The 18,764-nt window shown below is 39.5% G+C and overlaps 2 protein-coding genes across 5 annotated transcripts; one reads left to right on the top strand and one right to left on the bottom strand.

Moving 5' to 3' along the window:
* Positions 1-279: 279 nt before the first annotated feature.
* Positions 280-4,505, top strand: cisd2 (CDGSH iron sulfur domain 2). Its single transcript, XM_085459276.1, has 3 exons — positions 280-543; positions 3,028-3,242; positions 3,485-4,505. Exons 1-3 carry the CDS (start codon positions 441-443, stop codon positions 3,572-3,574), a joined length of 408 nt encoding a protein of 135 aa, XP_085315402.1. The 5' UTR covers positions 280-440; the 3' UTR covers positions 3,575-4,505.
* Positions 4,506-4,713: 208 nt separating this feature from the next.
* LOC146707765 (sodium/hydrogen exchanger 9B2) lies at positions 4,714-18,726 on the bottom strand. 4 transcript variants are annotated; one of them, XM_085459266.1, is made up of 13 exons: positions 18,591-18,726; positions 15,316-15,551; positions 14,513-14,714; positions 14,198-14,368; positions 11,559-11,701; positions 10,808-10,935; positions 9,215-9,390; positions 8,640-8,746; positions 7,682-7,831; positions 7,386-7,494; positions 6,860-6,996; positions 6,541-6,763; positions 4,714-6,220 (listed from the first exon to the last, which is right to left on the bottom strand). In XM_085459266.1, exons 2-13 carry the CDS (start codon positions 15,436-15,438, stop codon positions 6,159-6,161), a joined length of 1,731 nt encoding a protein of 576 aa, XP_085315392.1. In that variant the 5' UTR covers positions 15,439-15,551; positions 18,591-18,726; the 3' UTR covers positions 4,714-6,158. The 4 variants fall into 4 exon arrangements, with proteins under 4 accessions (XP_085315392.1, XP_085315393.1, XP_085315394.1 ...); XM_085459267.1 differs by having other exon boundaries at positions 15,316-15,489; XM_085459268.1 differs by lacking the exon at positions 18,591-18,726 and having other exon boundaries at positions 6,580-6,763; positions 15,316-16,079.
* Positions 18,727-18,764: the final 38 nt, after the last annotated feature.

Below are 18,764 nucleotides of genomic sequence, written 5' to 3'. Positions count from 1 at the left end.
GTGTACTCCAAGGTATTTATAGTCCTCCACAATGTCAACACTGACCCCCTGATGGTATCAGATTAAAAAATAGACTTCAGACTATAGTGCTTCTGTGCTGACTCTCTGACGAACACACACACACACACACACACACCTTTTTTTTTTTAGAAAGTGCACATGAAATTGCAGAAGAAGCCATCCTCACGCAAAATTCAAGTTGTCCAATCGTAGACGACCAGGTCCTCGGACGCTGATTGGTCTGACGCCACCGTCACGTGCCATCGTTACGTGTATTCACAGAGACGTCTACGCTTCTTCTCGGTTCTTTCTACTTTTCATCAGAAGGGGCTTACGTACCGGCAAAAAAAACCTGCGCTTAGTAATGAACGCCGTGACATAAACGAAGCTCAGGAACTATTCAAGTCAAACACAAAATCTCCTCAACCGAGCAATTCACAATGGTTTTAGAGACGATAGCAAAAATAATAAAAGTCCAGCTTCCAGCCTACCTCAAGAGGCTACCGCTGCCGGAGACCATCGGCGGATTTGCGAGGTTAACAGGTAATTAGCAGCTGCTGTGTTGAACTTCAGACAGTCCTGGGGTGATGAGTAGTAAACTCGTGGGAGACAGAGTTTTTTTACTCTAGCTAGCTGCTTCTTCAAACGCTGCTTTAGTAGTGTCGTGAAGAGCAGTCCTACAAAAACAGGGATTATGTCCCAGAGTGCTTCTTTGAGTCATGAAACAGCTAAGCGTAAATCTTTTGTGCTTGTCTGTGTGTGTGTCAAAGACAAAGTAATGACCTTACGGTCGTGCTTGTTGGTTGTTTGCGTCTGTTTGAATGTGCAAACACTCGTGATAATAACCACGAATTCGTTATAACTTTACAAACATTGTCTTTTTGTAAGTGAAGTCCTGTGAATGGTGTGATGCTAATTACCTGCATATCGCTTGTGTAAAAACGATTTTTCTTAATTGTCCTGCTCATTCGAGCACTGGCCAAACTGTAATTTTGTGAAAAGCAAGTTTTAAACACATTTGTTTTATTTTGCACCATATGATCATCTGGTGGCGCTCCTGCAGAAGTTTTTAAATTATTTTGAATAAATCATACAAATGCGTCTGAGACTCTCTCGGGGCCCGTTTTGCATACTAACCTACTACCCTGTGGTCCCAGCTGCGCTGACTCTTTCAGACTGTTCTGTGAACTCTTAACATCACACGTAGTATCTGCTGAACCAGTTTAACTGAGAACCGAAATGCTGAACTTTGGCAAGTCTTGCGCAGTTTAAATATAGGAACGGAAGAAGTAAACCAGGGCTTCGTGAAGTCAATTCAAAACTTGATCTTTTGAGCCAGCATAGATCATTGAAAAGTTTTGGATTTGTGGATGAGGACGTTTAAAGCAAGGCATGTGTAGTTATAATACTCCTGAGTCTGCCTGAAGGAAGCATGTGCAGTTGATACTCTTTGTAGTATCATGATAGCTTGACCACAACACAATGAAAGGCACACAGTGTCACATGCACCCTTTGGTAATGGCATTTACATCACTAGCTAACCCTTGTGGAGAAAGTAAAACATTAATGCCCATCTGAGAAGGCCTTCAACCAAAACCAACACTCTTCTTTTGGGAGATGGCGTTGGTTAATACTCACTGACAGGCATAATATTAGTGGTTTTAAGTTAAAGCCTAGTTATGAAGGCCCTGCTAACTGTCAGTTTGTCCTAAGCAGCAAAGTGGGTCAGTTCATATTAGATGACGGTGCATAGCCATTCTCCCACATGCAAAGACATCCCTTTTGAACTGTGTACAATTTGTTAAAAGGATTAAGGATTAGAAATGTCCCATTAGGCATCAGAATCCTTTTAACCCGCATAAAGGTATTATCAAAAGCTGGGGTCTGACACAGTGCTAATAGTGAAATTACACAGCTGTCTTTAATCCCGATTGTGTCTTCACCATGTATAATTTCCCCCAGGGATCAATAAAGTATTCTGATTCTGATGTATGGTGGAGCATAAGGCGGGTTTTCCCAGAGCACTTTTAAGGTCTCGGTGTGGCATTTCCCCTGGTAGCTGTTGGTGTGATATGACACTCGAGTTGGATCGAGTGTAATAATACATTAGTAATGCAGATCAGACACAAGCTATACAAGAAATGTGGATCCGAGAATCCACATTTTGATCCACATTTTTAGCGTGCATAAATCACTAAGATTTCTCTTATGCATTATTTATGCAAAATTATGCTTATAACTCCATACTGGTACTCAGGTTGTTGCACTCTGCTTATCGTGTTGTTTTATTACTTGTTATTCTTTTTCGTTAAACAAACCTATTCATTGATTACTTTTTAAAAACATTTCTGTTTGTTTTTTGTTTTTGTTTTTTTTTTTTCATTATTCTGTCTCTTCGCTCCGGGACCGTGTGTACATAATTTCGTTCCACCTCATGTTAACATGTGATGCAAATGACAATAAAGCTCCTTGAATAAATTACATATATGAGGCTTGACTGGCTCACTAATGAGTTCATCAGAATGAGGAAGAGTGTACGGAAATGCACACAGCACTGTTGAAGATGTGTTTTTGTCACACTTGACAGACAGTGCGAAATTTAGTTGAGGTCAGTTGATTAATATAACCCCAAATCACAATAGTAGTATAATTGTGTATTATGGCGTAAAGACCCCATAATGAAAGAAAGAAACCCAGACAATCACCCCTCCCCTCTCCACGAGCAAGCACTTGGTGATGGTGGGAAGGAGAAACCCTCTAAACAGGAAGAAACCCCCAGCAGAACCAGAAACACACTTGAAACGGTAGTGATAGAGTAAAAACGTTTCTTATGTATACATTGCATATGAGTACTAGTACTGGCTCATCAACATATATGATACATTTCCTGTCAGTTGGTTTCATCTCTAATCTGAATGGCCAGTAGTAAATGCCAGTTTTAGGACCATAGAATCCAGTTCAACATTGTATGCGTGTTTTTCTTCTTTAGCTAATGTGTGTATGTTGTTTATGCTATAATATCTATAGTGTCTGAGTGGCTCCGGTTGCTTCCTCTTCTGGGCATCTTGGCTTTGCTCGGTTATCTCACCATTCGCCCCTTTCTGCCTAAGAAGAAAAAGCAGAGGGACAGCCTGATCAATCTGAAGATCCAGAAAGAGAACCCAAAAGTGGTCAATGAGATAGACATTGAGGACCTGAACAGCGCAAATGTGTGTTACTGTCGCTGCTGGCGTTCCAAAACTGTAAGTCTGTTAGTATTTTCTGAAGTATACTGTTAGTAAATCTAAATATTGTTCACACAGACTGCAGGATACATTTCTGTATTATCCACATTATTATTATTATTATTATTATTATTATTATTATTATTATTATTATTATTATTATTGCTTGTGATTTATTGATAAACCCCTCTAGTTAAGCTGGGACAAGTGTTTGGGCATTTTACATCTTGCTGATCAGTTAATATTGTTTCCTGTTTTAGTTTCCTGTATGCGACAAGTCACACTTAAAGCACAACGAGCTGACTGGAGACAACGTGGGACCGCTCATACTTAAAAAGAAGATACTATAATTGACCACTGATCGGATTTTTTTCTCTAAACAGTTTTTCTTGCTCTTGTCTTGGTGTTATATTTACTTAAAAATAGAAACCACACTCTGTTTGAAAGCTACATTTGGGATACTTTAATGATAGTTTGCAATAAGGGAAGTTTTTAAAAAATAAAAAAAGAGTAACTTCGTTTTTGTGTGGGCCTTTTTGTTCATTGTTCACGTTTGTTGTTTAACAGAGGAGCAGTTTTATTTGACTGGGGCCACTTTGAGGGGGAAACTTGAAACATAACTGCATAATTGCAGTGACTTTATGATGCATTTATCTAATGTGAGGCCATCAGGCGAGAGGTTTTGCAGATAAATGTCTGTTTAAATGGAGTCCTCAAAACTAGTCTGACCTTCCTTCATTTTGGATGATATTGGACAGCTTTTTTTTCCTTCTTTTTTCTTTAATTCCTTTATTTTGTTTGCTTCAGATATGTGTGCCAAATACTAACATTTCCATACTTAATGGATGTGACATATTTTAAGTTATTGTGTGTATGGGAAGCTACTTATTCTTTAAATCTGTTCTACTCATAGCCTTTAAATGTTGAGTTTTACATTTTGTATTCTGTTCTGTTGCCTTAATACATTTCAAACCACACAAGTAATTTCAAGATAAATCGTGTTTCACTAAACTTTCAAGGTTTGAAAATGTCTGTTTCCTTTGGCTTTTGTCATATCTGTATGAAGTTGTCTTGGAAAATTTTCTTCATTAATGACTATCAATAACAAATCTGCATTTTGTTTGTTTTTTACAGTATAACTGTTCATGAGCTTTGCAAGATAATGGTGTGAATTTATTCATGCTAGATGTAGAAATAAAGAGAATTTTGGCATCTTTAATGTTAAATTAATGAGATGTGTCTGCTTGTCACCTTTGGAAATAAAAGGTCTGTAAGGTTGTACTTAGAGAATGCTTTTTTTTTTTTTTTTAAGCGGTTATGTTTATCATTTTTATATATATATATATATATATATATATATATATATATATATATAAATAATTTTTTTTTAAAGTCAGTTTTTCAGGCAATGGTGGTAATGGAAGGGAGCTACAAGAGTGTGTGACTTTTCAGAGGTGGACTTCATGCCAGTCCAACAAACATTGAGCTGTTAGTATTCAGAACAAGTCTTTTTATTGGCACTAGAAGGTTGAAGTTACCATAGTCAAAAATGATGTGGAAAAACCATCAGATTCACTAGACAACTGATAATTTTGGCCTTTTGGAAGCATAAATGTTGTTGGATCACCATTGATCTTCTCATATCATGAATGTCTACTAATTTTACAGCAGTCTAGTAGAGGCATTTGTTCCAGGCCCACACTGATGGCCTTACCCACAGATCCTCACTAGAAGCGCACCGCTAGTGTGACCAGAAAGGAAACTGCTCTCACAACACTTTTGAATAATTTAAGCTTTTACTGCAGCAATGTTAAAGATGGACAATAAATTTACTTTTACATAGTATTTGGGTAAAATGGAAAAAAAATTTCATAAATAGCTGCTATTATGAAATCTTTTAAGTGAGGTCATATAAATTAAAGCAAAAGACATTTCATGTTACACCAGATACATTCTGCAATTAAAAAACAAAAACAAAACTAAGAATACTGAATATGTCTGAAGGTTCTCAGTCATCCAGGTCATCGTAGATGGTCGCTCACAGTGGACATAGATGTCCACTGTGAGCGACCATCTTTGAACAGAGGCGGGGTTTACGACACCAACTCTCTGCCATCTATAATCCAGTTTTGGACTGAACTGAAGAAGCTTCTCGGATGAGAGGTGAAACGTCTTCAAGCAACTTAAAGAAGTCCAGACGCTTTTCTTTGCAAGCTCCTTTGACTAAGAATACTGAAAAATCTATATTTCTTCTTCAATTATAAAATGTTGGATTCATACAGTTTTGCAGATATGGACATGATCACACTGGCTGACATTTAGCAGCATCGTACTTAAACTAAAATATTATCAATTACACAAATCCTTCCCTGACTCTTTGCAAACTACGCAACTGATCTCACCATACTGACAGAGGGCTAATATGCATACACAAATCAAAGTAAACAAACACAGCATGAAGATGTAGGATGCCTAAAACTTGCATGTGGTTTTACAGTGTAGTCTACTCATAGCAATAAAAATTGCTTATCAACAACATCCCAAAACGTTCTCCGTCCCCCACGAAGAAAGCTGCTTTACTTTGACCTTTCAAGTCAAAGTAAAGTGCTTTCTTACTGGTAATCCAATCAAGAACAGTGGAAAAATTCTGGATTTAGTGAATATGACAAGATCCTTTTAAAAGTATAAACCATTTCTATACCTTGAAAACAATATTTTTTTTCCAGACAGTGCAATGTGGGTCATTTGTTTGCAGTGTTAGGCCTGGAAATCACCAGATGCTATAAATACAAAATGATTCACGTGTTCCTGCAGGACTGCGAACACAGAGAGCTGAACAACAGAGACACAGCGAGGGCCACTCGGTGGCCAAAGAGAAGTTCAAATATCTGAGGTGTGAGGAGTTTCTTTAATTCTCCTCTCTCACACTTGACATCAGAGTGTACTTTCATAGGTGACGGGAGTTTCATTGTCATCTTGATCTCCTGCTGCAGTGCCTAAGAAAGAGGAAGAAGAGACGGAGGAAAAAAATAATAAGAGTGAGAAAATGAAAGATTTAAAAAATGAAACTAGCTGCACTTTTTGCACTGTGAATAAATGTATTTACATGAACACAATACCACTGTTGTGTGCCTGTAAAAAATCGTGAAGCTGCTGAATGACACAGTGGCCCAAGCTATGCAAATCTTTATGTCATAAGGGTGTAGCAGGAAAAATATTAGGAAAGGAAAGGATACTCACTACTCAAACACACCTAGTTAGGTTAGCAAAGGTTGCTGAGCCGAGCTTGAATTTTCAAAAGAAAGACTTTACATACCTAGGAAGAAAGCTGATAAACTGGGTTTGACTCGCTCACCGCTGACTGGGTTCTCTGGCTTTTGCAGCAGGCGAGGGCCACACAGCCCTATGATAAGTGCACCTACAGGGGCTGTGAGAAGGATGGCGAGCACAGCCACAGTCAGCACGTCCATGCCGTATTTCTGCAGCTGCTTGTCATCCTTTGTCCTCGCCATGTCCAAAGCTGTGGATCCTATAGCTGCCTGACAGAGACAAGCCAAGATGCAGCACAACCCCACAGACTTCAAAGACATTTAATGCATATGCTTTTCATTCAAAGATTTGCTAAGGAGACATACCTGCACTGTTGCTTTAGGCATCCATGCTAGGGCTATGAACACTTTTTCCTTTATGCTAAAGCCCGCAAACAACACACAGACGAAGGTGAACCCCACTCTAACCAGCAGACCAATGAGGAGAGAGACGATACCCAGACCTAGAGACATGTAGAGGCAAAAGTCATACAAGGACAACAATATTATATGTACACCATATAAATCCCCCCCCCCCCCCCCCCCCCAAAAAAAAAAAATTACTGCAAGAAAATTATGTGCAGTGTCATTTCAGCTGCACTGACTCATGCAAAACAAACATGTCATAAGTTATTTAGTAAACTGCTATAGCTGTAAAGTGCTAACAAAGACAGAGGGATTAGTATTTACAGGACGGGAAGAAGCATCATATCTCTCACATTGCCTCTTTTTTTGGGTTATGCAAATATATTTTCATACACAGAGTAATATTTGAATTTTTCACAGTGATAACAGCCATCTTGCTGTGGGTTATTTTGAAGGCTGTTTGTGTGTGTGTGTCTGTTTATCTCACCAACTGTGTGTCCCTCCAACTCAGAGACTCGAATCTCAGCTCCTATCAGTCCAAAGAGAAGAGGCTGAAACACATCCCACGCCCACCCTATCACTTCTTCCACACGTGCCTAAGGACAAAGAATGCAGGACATGTTCACTGTTCACATTTAATTATAATATATAACAACCAAGAAGTTTAAGAGAAATTAGGTCTAAGATTTTGGACAGTTAGCCTCGTTCAAATTCACCTCCAAAGTCAGAAAACTGCAAACAGACGTACTGATGTACTGTAGTTATTAGATGCATTATTTTTACCTTTTCTGTCCCCCAGCCGAGGCCAGCCAGGAATGCCAGCACCAAGGTGCACAGGCCTCCGGAGCCAGGAAAGCCTGCCACACCGCTGCCAAACACAGCAAAAACAGACAGACCCAGCACCAAGAAGGAACGCTTCATCACCAAGTGTTTCTAGAAGAAATAGTTAACAGTAGGTTTCTAGATAGCGAAAAGGATTACAATATGCATTATTTAACAAAGAATAGCTCTAAGGTCTATAAGAAATCATTTGCAAAGAAGCTAGGACGTGTTGGTTCACAGCACTTTCACTTTTGATGAAGAAATAAATCCAATATGTAATCTAAAGCTACATAGTATCGAGGTTTTTAAACAACACATGCTGCCATTGAGATGACAGTAAGAGTCCTTGGGCTAAACTGGCCTGCTTAGTCCAAATATGTCCCCAGTAAAAACATGTGGCACATTCTGATGTAAAAAGGGCAAAATGAGCACATTAAAAATAAAACCTTTCACATCTGATACTTTTTCAGTTCACTTTTTCAGTTAACAGGGTTAAAATCTGCAGTTTTATTCTTATTATGTTTCCTATTCACACACTACCCCAAACTTTTTTATGGAAAAAGGGTTATACTTTTGTGGAGATATCATCTGAATTTCAGGAGCGGGACCACTCCTCCTTCATGCCCCCTCTGGCCTCAGGCTATAAAAGCCCCCCTTCTCCAACACCCACTGTTCTCATTTTCATGCTCCACCCCCCCCCCCCCCCTTTTTTTCTTTACTCTCTTCTCCTGTCCTCTCCTCTCTTCCTTTCCTCCCTTTATTTCTCCTTAGTACAGAGAGCTGTCGCCAGTCCCCTTCAAGGCCTTCCCCAAACCGCAGCACTAGTCACACTCCCTCATCCCTCATTGCTCATCGTTACCAAGGGAGTGGTCCCTGCTAGTGAATTATCCATACAAGCTTTTCCTGGCTGTTACTTTACCTGGTCAACACTAGGGAAGTACTGGATGAGAAAACCAAGAAGAATCCCAGCAACCATCCCTCCTGCCACCTCCAGCACCCCCCTGAGGAGGTTGTACCAAGTTGAACCTAGAAGAATCAATCAAAACAAACATTTGTGAAATTGTGAATTTCTAAAATATTTTAATTTGCCAGTTCAGAAACAAGTCTCTCTAACTAATGCAGCTTAATACAGAAGCCAGCAAACACTCAAAGTATATACTTTACACTTTCTTACACTTTATTTAGTGTAAGGAAGGCTTAACATGTTGGACATTTTGGCATCTACAGTTTGAGTGCTGTTGAATTACACCACAATAGAAAGAGTGTTGCAGCAATACAAAGGTAACCCTGTAAAAAATTCAGATTCTGCCATATATAATGAACTGGTGCCAGAACTCTGTATTAAGAGTAATCAGCACGCTCACACCCTCTGGTGACATCTTTACAAACTACAGCAAAAAGTTATTTTCTTCTATGTGTTTCTCTTCGGGAGATAAGGTGCTGTTGTGTGTCAAAGGCAAAACCACACATGTAAACGCACAGAGCAGAGATTACCTGTGGCAAAGGCCATGCCCAAGCATGTTGTGAATCCTGTGATCGCAAGAATGTCATCAAAGCTGCCTGCAGCCATCAGCAGGGTGGGGATGCCCTTCTCTACACCGTAACCGTCCTTCTGCAGCAGGAGCATGGAGGGAACCACCACTGCTGGAGACACAGCTCCTAGCACGAAGCTGCAACGTGGAGAAGATAGAGGGTTCATTTATTCACTGATAAATGAAAAACTGAGCAAGCTTTACAAACATTTGGTAAGAATTTATTATATCATAGTTAATAAATAGTAAATCAGTTTTTAAGCAAACAAATAGTTATTGTATTGTGAAGAAGATGACATTATAATAGATTGTTTTTTGTCTGCTAATCATTAACAATTTAAAACTTGCCTGTATGTCATTAGTTTGTGTAATAATTATTTATTTTAAGAAACATATTCTGTTCTTGTATCAATGCTCATAAAATGCATTTAAACCACACGATGATACTAAACATGTTATATAATATAATAATTGATCATGATAATCAGACATTACTTTACTTTTATAGTAATTGTGTTACTGTTCAATTGAGAAACATATTGCCTAACATTTATTTAGCTATACATTTACCATTTAACAATGTTTATTATGACGTCTTACCATTTGGGTAGAAGCAAAAGGAAAAGTTTGAGCTGACTAATGTAAAGTGGAATTAGTAGAAAAAGATTTCTGTGGTTATGAACAGCTAACAGGGCCTTCTTTCTACTAAGTCATCCATTAACCACAACATGCAACACAAGAAGAACAAGCTATCTAGATGTAAAACCAGAGCGTCTTGTTTTTTTACAAATACTAATGCTCCACTTAATACCCTCAATGCTGATGAAGCAGATATGCATCTTATTTAAATTTCAGTTTTTGTGCTGTTCTTCATGTAAACATGTTCCTTATAACTGCAGTGTTTTGGTTTCTTTTTTGGTTTTTTTTGCAGTGTTAGGTTTAATTTTTCACAAAGTAAGATTTGACCTTCACTCAGCTCTCTAATTTCTCATGGACCCAGAGAGCTAAGTGGTCACATAATCCAAATATGAATATAACACAAAGTTAAGTTGCAGGTAAAATCCAGACAAAAACAGGACAAAGTCTGGTTCATTGGGCCCTAGTCACACAGGCCTTGACACCAATCAAGGACTTCCTAGCAGCTACCAGTCGCTGGGATTAAAATGTCTATTCCCTGACTAAGAAGATTTAAAAGTTGTGCCTTTTGAAATGTGATGGTCTCAGTAGCAATGGACAATCATCCTCCCTTTCTGGTTTGTTCCAGGCTTTTTTTAATGTTTCACTACCACTTGGCAAGTAGTTTGCAGCAATGTCAACATCTTTCATGCCAGTTACAGGTAGCCATGTCAATCTGCTAGCGATCACAGCAATTTCTGGGGCAGCACCTTCTTTGCGACCGATTTCACCCAGCGAGTCACCAAATACAAATTTTGTGTTTGTGACACACCTGGGGATCACGAATGAAACAGTAATTTTAAAGTATTGTGTATAGATTTGCCATAGACATCAATCAATGGTGATTTTGGTTATGAAGTGAGAGTAGTGTTGTATTTACCCAAGGATGAAGGCCCACACCCAGGGCAAGCCCATGAGGAAGTGAGAGATCACAGCTACGGTGCAAGCCTCTATCAAGCACGGCCCAGCTGCCACACGTATACACACAGCTTTTAGTTTCCTTAGAGCCTGATAACAGACACACACATCAAACAAGTTATTAGGTTCTGCACATCACTACAAAAAGCTTTAACAAGCATATTTAGTAGTACTGAATGATGAGGTAAATAACTGACTAAAACATGAACAGATTCTTCCTGTCATTTCTTAACCTCCGAGGACCTGGCATCCACATATGTGGACATCACATTTTGGGTTCTCTAGACCAAAATACTAAATTTTGCTGTACAAGGGCCTGATATCCACTTACGAGGACATTATACTACCACCGTTTTATCGAAATTTAAAGCGAATGTCCTCATATGTGGATCTCATTTTTCTCAGAAACAAAAATTAGGTAAAAAAAAAAAAATCTTTTTATTCTTTGTTTTTACGTTCATCAGGTCCCAATCAGCCCAAATGGCAAAGAGAAATTAAAAATGCATGCCATGAAAGAGTTTAGGCCTTAGAAGGTTTAATTAACTCTTCTTTTAACTACTTTAACCACTTCAACCAATGAATTGCACCAATTCAAACCAGTGAGAATTTGCACCAGTATAACAATGGCATGTGAAAAGAGATGAGATTAACATATAATTACTGTATTTCTACCTCTCAATGCCGATGTTAAGCTTCTATAGTATCTAGCATACCGTGGGATCCAACCCTAGACCAGCTCTGGCCAGAATGACAGCCAGAGCAATGTTCCTGAGAGATGCAGACCATTTGAAGTCAATGTACACCCCATCTGTAACAACTGGAATGTTCCTCAGCAGGAAGCCCATGAGCAGCATACCTGCAGCAAAGCACAAGTGAGGGTGAGAAAGAGGAAAGCTGATCCTTATTACCATTAAGGTTTGTTTATTCTTTGAAGCTTTCTTTCATGTTGCTACAGAGAAAAAAAAAACACAAGCTCACCAGTTGCTTTTTGAACACAGGGTGTTAGAATCAGATACTCTGCAAACTGTGAATGTTGAAACCCTAACACCAGAGGTTTCAACAATCCACAACCTCTTCTAAAACTTCTTGACTCGGATAATTGTTCGAGTCAAACAATGCAACATTAGTATTAATTAATTATCTATCTAAAAAAGCAGTAGAAAGGTTAGATTTCGGATCTACAGAGAAAGTCTTATGCTATAATAAGTGGGGAAAAAAACATATGATGCACATATTCTAATGGGTTGCCAGACAAATATTCTACCATGGAAGCTAAGCACCATCCTCTAAATTTTATAACAGCATTCTAGTTAGTGGTTTATTGAAAGACTAGACAAACCAGAAACCTCAAAAATTAACACCTAACTGTTAAGCAAAGCTCCTTTTTGAAGACTTACTGAAAATGAAAAAACATGAACGAGATGTTTAGAGATGCAAACTTCTACCCCTCCCTATAATGTTATCAACTAAACAAGGAGTGGTTACAGTTTCCTTGATATTTATCAAGGAAATTGATCAAATGAGAGAGTCACATCACATCATGACAATGCACAGTGCAAATAACACTTCTGATGATCAGCACGTTTTCACCCCCTGAAAACTAGCAGCACAATTGGCATATCTTTTCAAGCCAAAGGTGCCACAATAATCTTTGCTGTGTAAAAATACAACAAAGAGATGCAAAACACAAAAAATCCAGAACATCAACGGATAACATGATTTTTAACTTTTCACATGGATAAACTTACAGTAACTTGACAAGCTCATGCAAATTAAAAGTTTCTCAAAGAAATTCAACCTTAGTCCTAGATGATGGAGAACAGAGGTGGGGAACTCCAGGCCTCAAGGACCAGTGTCCTGCAGGTTTTAGATATCAACCTGGGTCAACACACCTAAATCAATGACTAGTTCATTACCAGGCCTCTGGAGAACTTCAAGACATGCTGAGGAGGTAATTTAGCCATTTAAATCAGCTGTGTTGGATGAAGGACACATCTAAAACCTGTGGGACACCAGCCCTTGAGGCCTGGAGTTCTCCACCCCTGATGTAGAACGTTACGTATAATAAGAAGTATTCCGTTTTCAATTTAAAGGTTCAGGTTTTTTGGTATTGTTTTGTTTTTTCTAAACACGCAGAAATATATACCGTCACCTGACTTCCCTCTCACCCACAGCAGGGATCATCACTCATCAGTTGACCTCGCTGTTGCCAACATACAAACAACGACAAAGCTTTAACACAGGACTTTTTTTCAAAAAGCTTCTAGATAAAAATATACAGACAGCACTGCAGCACTACTAGGTCTTACTCCCCAGCAAGAGCTCAGTTCAGAGAGTGAAGCAAACCTCTTTTTGTATAGTTCAGTGAGCTGCAGGATGAGTTGCCCAGATTGAGAATGAGCACCATGTGAGATAAGAACATGAAGTTATTACAGGAACAGCCATACTGCCACCTTGCATTGCATAATCATGTATGAGTGTCCTTGGAAATGCGGTTTTTAGAAACTTTACCTGCATGCTGACATAACTGCCAACAGTTTAACAAATACTGATGTCTATCATGCACAAAAAAAACAAAAAACAAAAACAAATAACAAGGTTAATACCCATTTGTGGGCATCAAGAATCCATTAAGGCAGCCTGTTAGCAAATGCTCATGGCATGTATGCACTTTTATGTCATAAATGACACAGTGCTCCCATCATTATCAATAAGTGAACCCATCATTAAAACTGTATGTGCTTTACAAATATGGAAGTTTAACAATCACAAATCTAACAACTAGGCATGCACCAATGTTTAAAATGACAATCTTTTTTTCAGTTCAATTTTATTTTATTTATATACATTGAAATAACAACAACAGTCCTTATATTCTAAGGTAAAGACCCCAACAAGACAAAAACCTCAACAACGACAAACGCCTATGAGCAAGCATTTGGAAACAGTGGGAAGGGAAAAACCCCTTTTAACAGGAAGAAACCAGGACCATGACTGGGGTTGAGGTTTCACTTTCTTTTATGTTAACCCCTATTGTTTGAGAGAAACAAAAAGCAGTGTGATAAAAAGCGTTTAGCTGCATGAGGAAGAACACCGGATGCCCTTCACGATCCAGTCCCAATGGGATTTGTGTTTGATTCTAGTTTTCAAAGTCGTTATCTTTTACTTCTTGGGCAAATCTGTACACCACTACACTATGGAGCAATGCCAATGTCAGTTAACATGGCTAATATCAGTTAGAACTATATATCACTCTGATGGATAAATCTGTGTAGATATATATGGACTAAATACTTAGATTAACATGCCAGTGTCACCATAAAAAGTCAAAGCACCAGATTTTCTCTCTTACCAAGGAGTGGTGGGAAAGGTGGAAGTTTGGGCAGACGAATGAGAGACACCAATTTTCCACCAACAACTGCACAGATGAAGAGTATTGTAATGCCAAAGAGGTTTCCTCCTGGGAGACATTCGTCCTCTGTGATTGACCAAACCACTCCAAAGAGCACAACTGCCAAAAGAACTAGAGAGAACAGGGAATTATGGGGCTGCATTTCTCAGGTAGTTCAATAACTACTGTATACTCATGATCTGCAGTTTTTACACATTCTTGGATGGAAACATACAACAAATGTGCTTTGGAGGACAAATCAGCCTCCTTTTTTACCTTTGGTAATAAGGGAGGCGAGAAAGCCTCTTGGCGGACAGGGGCAAAATCTTCGCAGCAAAGGACAACAGACCACTGGTGGATCTGTGTTGGTACCGGCGTCCACTACGGGGTTACGAGGAATAAAATAAGTGGTCTCCTCTGTTACATTTGGACTTGAGCAGCGACGTACCACCACCTGGATCTGGTTCACATTTAGGTGCTTTAAAAGAAGGATCACGACATGGAGTAGAGCAGGTCAGTGTTCACACAAACTGTTCTGCTAGATGACATAGCATATTTCTAAAGGCAGTGCATAACAGATGACAAATAAATATGAAATGTGCAGATTAGTGTGCAAATTCAAATTTACTGCTCAACTCCACAACTCGTCATAACATATAGTATAATAACATAAGCATAAATACAGCATTAACATAACTAGCTAAATAGTGGCACGTGTTTCTGGATTATATTTACTATGTCTTATTTTGCACATCTTCAGTCAGAAGGATACCAGCAGTTTTACAGAGGCATGCCATATCCTAAGTTTACAGACTGCTATACACTTGTGAAATGAACGCCAAAGTGATATGCCCTATAAACTGATAACAATTTCACAGAGTTGCTCAAGGGGTTATGTTGGCTCAAAGTTGGGAGAATTCCTTGAACTGGTTTACAATTCTTTCTCAGAGGAAAAATTAAAAGAAAAAAAAAAAACATCAATAAGACGACGGTATTAATTTTAATGAACAATATATACAACATAGAATCATTAAACAGAACAACAGGTGCAAAAAATTATTAGCAGTAAAATACTAAACCTCCACATGGTTTGGCACAGGCAAAGGAATTCTGTCCAATAGTGGGCTGGGAGCTGGACTAGGCACTGGACTGGGTGCAGGACTCAGGTCCGGGTTTGCAGGTTTCTGCTGGGTGTCCTCCATGGCGGTTGCCTACAATCTTTCTGGTCCACTCTTGTATCACAAGACATCAAGCTGAGGGGTGGGGTTAGCCATCAGTGGGCTGTTCTTTTACTTTTCTTTTGGCATATCCACCTCTATCCACAGGTTTCCATTCATACAATAGGTTTTTATCAGTAAGAAAAAAAAAACAGTATCAGTGGTGCTGGTACAAATATTGACATAATGTGAAATGATATAGTTAAATCTCCTACATGCGCATAATTGACTAAACACACGAGTGTTTGGTGTTTAAAAGAAATGGATTTCATTACATTTCACAAATACTGCATAGTACAAGCTATAACGTGTGCAAGCAGCGATTTATCAGGCTAATACACAGGTGGACACATGGGACTGTTGAGGAGAGCTGCTGTAACCTCCACATCAGTCCCAGTCTCTCGCTCTGTGTGCTTAGGGTTGCCAACTCCCTGAAAAATAAATAAGGGACACCTCGTGGCCAGGGCCGGGCGACCCAGTTGTCTTCACCCTTCCCAGTGTGGTGAATTTTCTAGCTCTTTTTTTGTGTGTGAAATTATTTTTTTAACCATTTGACTTGAAGTTGATTTAAGTAGATGCATATTCTATTCTTTGTGATATGAACACATGTGAAACAAATGATCATTTAGCCATTTATTTTTAGCTCAAAATGACAACATTAACACAGTAAAACAGGTCTCTTTCTTAAACAGAAGCCTGTCATGCTTAACTTTTGAGAATATAAGTAAATCTTTCTTTAAAAGCACTCTGTCCTGCTTAACTTAAAATAATAGAAAACAATAGAAAGAAAAATATTCTTGTAACAGTGCACATTTAGTGCATTTAGTACAATTGGCTTCAGTTGAGGTATTATTTCAGCTTTTCTAATGCTAATCAGCTGCTCCTGTTTGTAAACCCGCTTGTTCCCATGATTACGCATCATAACTCATCAGCATTATTCATCTATGTATTACTTTTATGTATTAGTCATCAATTTGTTGTAATCATCTATCCTTGCAGTTGTTTATTACACAAAATAAATTATATTATCACACTTCTGGCCACATAGCGCTGATATTCACTGCACATGCCCATATTAACGTTTTCCAGCCAGGTGTTTTCCTTTTCCCATTCTTCCCTTTCTCTGAGGGGAACAAACATTGCTGCTCTGATGCTGGGCTTACACTGTGCGGTTTTTGGCCCATTTTGAGCCGATTTTTGAGTGATCGGACCGATTTTGGCCTTCATTGTGCGTCGTGTAGTATACGTGGGGTAACGAGAAGTGATTAACACCTCACGACCAGCTCCCGATCATCAATCGCTCGTGAGGGTGTCACCACAGGCGCTCACACTGCTCACGCGCAAACGTAAACGTTGGTGAAAAAGACGGCGCAGCACGGCTGTGCAGCGTGTGATCTGGACACAAGCGATGGAGGCACAACTTGTAGAACTTTGGAAAGCTCATCCGAGCCTTTTCGATGTGGCATCACAAAATTATCACGACCACAACAACCGTGAAAATAGTTGGATTTACACTGCTGCTCAATCACAGCTGCCTGATCAATGTTTTTCATTAGCAATTTAGCAAAGTTGATGGTAGTGGTGTGTCTGTGTGAGTGAAAGACAGAGAGGGAGAGAGAGCGACAGATTTTCTGTTATAACCTTCATTTTATGGAGGCACAGTGTGAGCACTCAGGTCGCATCAGAGCATCGGGCGGTATAGTGTGAGACCTGCATCGTGACCTACCAACTTCTAACCCCTGTGAGTCAATCGTGCAGTTTGAGCAGGAGCTGAATAACGTGACTGAAAAAATCGCACAGTGTCTGCCCAGCTTTAGGTGTACTGTCATCCGAGACTTGCACCGCAGAGTCGGCGTTTGTTCCCCTGTTGACCATGCTTCTTGTTGTGGTCATCTGTTGTCTTCCGGTATTTTCTCCGCAAGCGACCTTTCCTCGACCAATGAGATGAGCGGTAATCTGAATTGTCATACTCGAATTGTCATAAGTGTGCTGTCAGCTCATTGGTCACAAAGCAGGAGAGGGGCTGGGAATTATGTTTTCAAACAAAGTGTTAATTCCATAAACATTTATAGACTACTTTTGATTCTCACTGTATTACGGGACAAAGTGCGTCCCTTATTAGCTCAATACGGGACGTGTACTTTTGTTTCGAAATACGGGACGATTCCGTATTTTAAGGGACGGTTGGCAACCCTAAGTGTGCTGTATGTACTATAAAAATGTGAGTGACTTGTCAACGTTTGTGTATAACAGTGTATAACATTAATATGGTGTTTTGGTGGTTACAAGTACCACATACACAGGAACGCCAAACAGACGCTACTACAATGTTTTGAAACTTGCTTTTAGCGAGCGACAGACGTCCTGTTAATCCAATTGTAAGCAAACCCCGCTAATCAATGCTTACAGCTACACCATATGGCACAGTAGCTAGCGTTAGCTCAAGTAGGTAGGTTACAGAGCGCGGATGCTAAAGCAAGTAGGTTAACGTGCAGCTGTCAACGGCAACAACCCGCTCGCACTGGTATCACTAAACCTAGTTTGTCAACTATCGCCAGCAAATCTTCGAGATATAGGGGTGTATCCATGTTTCATTCACTGTAAACACGTGTATGGCCAAAGCACAGAAGAAACTTTTGGCCATACTATTCAATTGGTTTCACTAGCTGTGGTTCCATTATCAGACATGACCCACTCCTGGGTGTGCACTATCGCCAGCTACCACCGCTCCTTCCGCCACTAGCTATTTTTTCGTTTAATATGGGAGCGTTTCGCAAATATCTGTGGATTACAGCGTTTAGGCTGTGTACAATGTCCTACTGCTAAAGTCAAACAACGACCCTAATTTCTTTAAACGTTAAATTGACGGCCGAGGTTTTCTAACTTCGGTTTATACAATCAAGCTGGATTTTACTTTTCAGTCAACTGGACCAGCAAGTATGGGGGCTAGTTTAATCTCCACCACCCTGACAGCTGGTTCTTGTCCGATATTTGATGTCCTACTGTCCAGTAGCTGCTTATGCCTGTGTACCGCCTACTAAAAGCTGACAGTGCACCCAACCTTTTATGCAGATAGCTAGCAAGCGACCGCCTCTGACAAAAATTACCTATAATTATAGAAGAAAAAACGCGCTCACCTCATATCGTAAACACCAGAGCATGCGGGCTGTCTGTGGCAGCTTTTCTCGTAGGCCTGCAGCAGATGCACCAGCTGGTACATGAGGAATGAGGCGGATTAGTGACTGCCAAGCAAGTATGTAGCGTCCACAACGGTGCATGGAGAACTTGGGTTACTTGGAAAACTGGTTTGC

The sequence above is a fragment of the Copadichromis virginalis genome, linkage group LG6, assembly GCF_057382275.1.
Source record: "Copadichromis virginalis isolate Kocher_CV1m ecotype Utaka linkage group LG6, C_Virginalis_male_GT1.1, whole genome shotgun sequence".
NCBI lineage: Eukaryota > Metazoa > Chordata > Actinopteri > Cichliformes > Cichlidae > Copadichromis > Copadichromis virginalis.
Note: the sequence above shows the minus strand (reverse complement) of the source record. Positions and strands in the feature narration are given on the sequence as shown.

Excerpts from the sequence above, each read along its gene's own strand:
- cisd2 (XM_085459276.1), top strand. The coding sequence starts at position 441 with ATGGTTTTAGAGACGATAGCAAAAATAATAAAAGTCCAGCTTCCAGCC. Across the intron at positions 544-3,027 it reads CGGATTTGCGAGGTTAACAG|TGTCTGAGTGGCTCCGGTTG; the intron begins GTAATTAGCAGC and ends TAATATCTATAG. Across the intron at positions 3,243-3,484 it reads GCTGCTGGCGTTCCAAAACT|TTTCCTGTATGCGACAAGTC; the intron begins GTAAGTCTGTTA and ends TTCCTGTTTTAG.
- LOC146707765 (XM_085459266.1), bottom strand. The coding sequence starts at position 15,438 with ATGGAGGACACCCAGCAGAAACCTGCAAACCCGGACCTGAGTCCTGCA. Across the intron at positions 14,369-14,512 it reads CGCCTCCCTTATTACCAAAG|TTCTTTTGGCAGTTGTGCTC; the intron begins GTAAAAAAGGAG and ends TGTTCTCTCTAG. Across the intron at positions 7,495-7,681 it reads TCGGCTGGGGGACAGAAAAG|GCACGTGTGGAAGAAGTGAT; the intron begins GTAAAAATAATG and ends CTTTGTCCTTAG.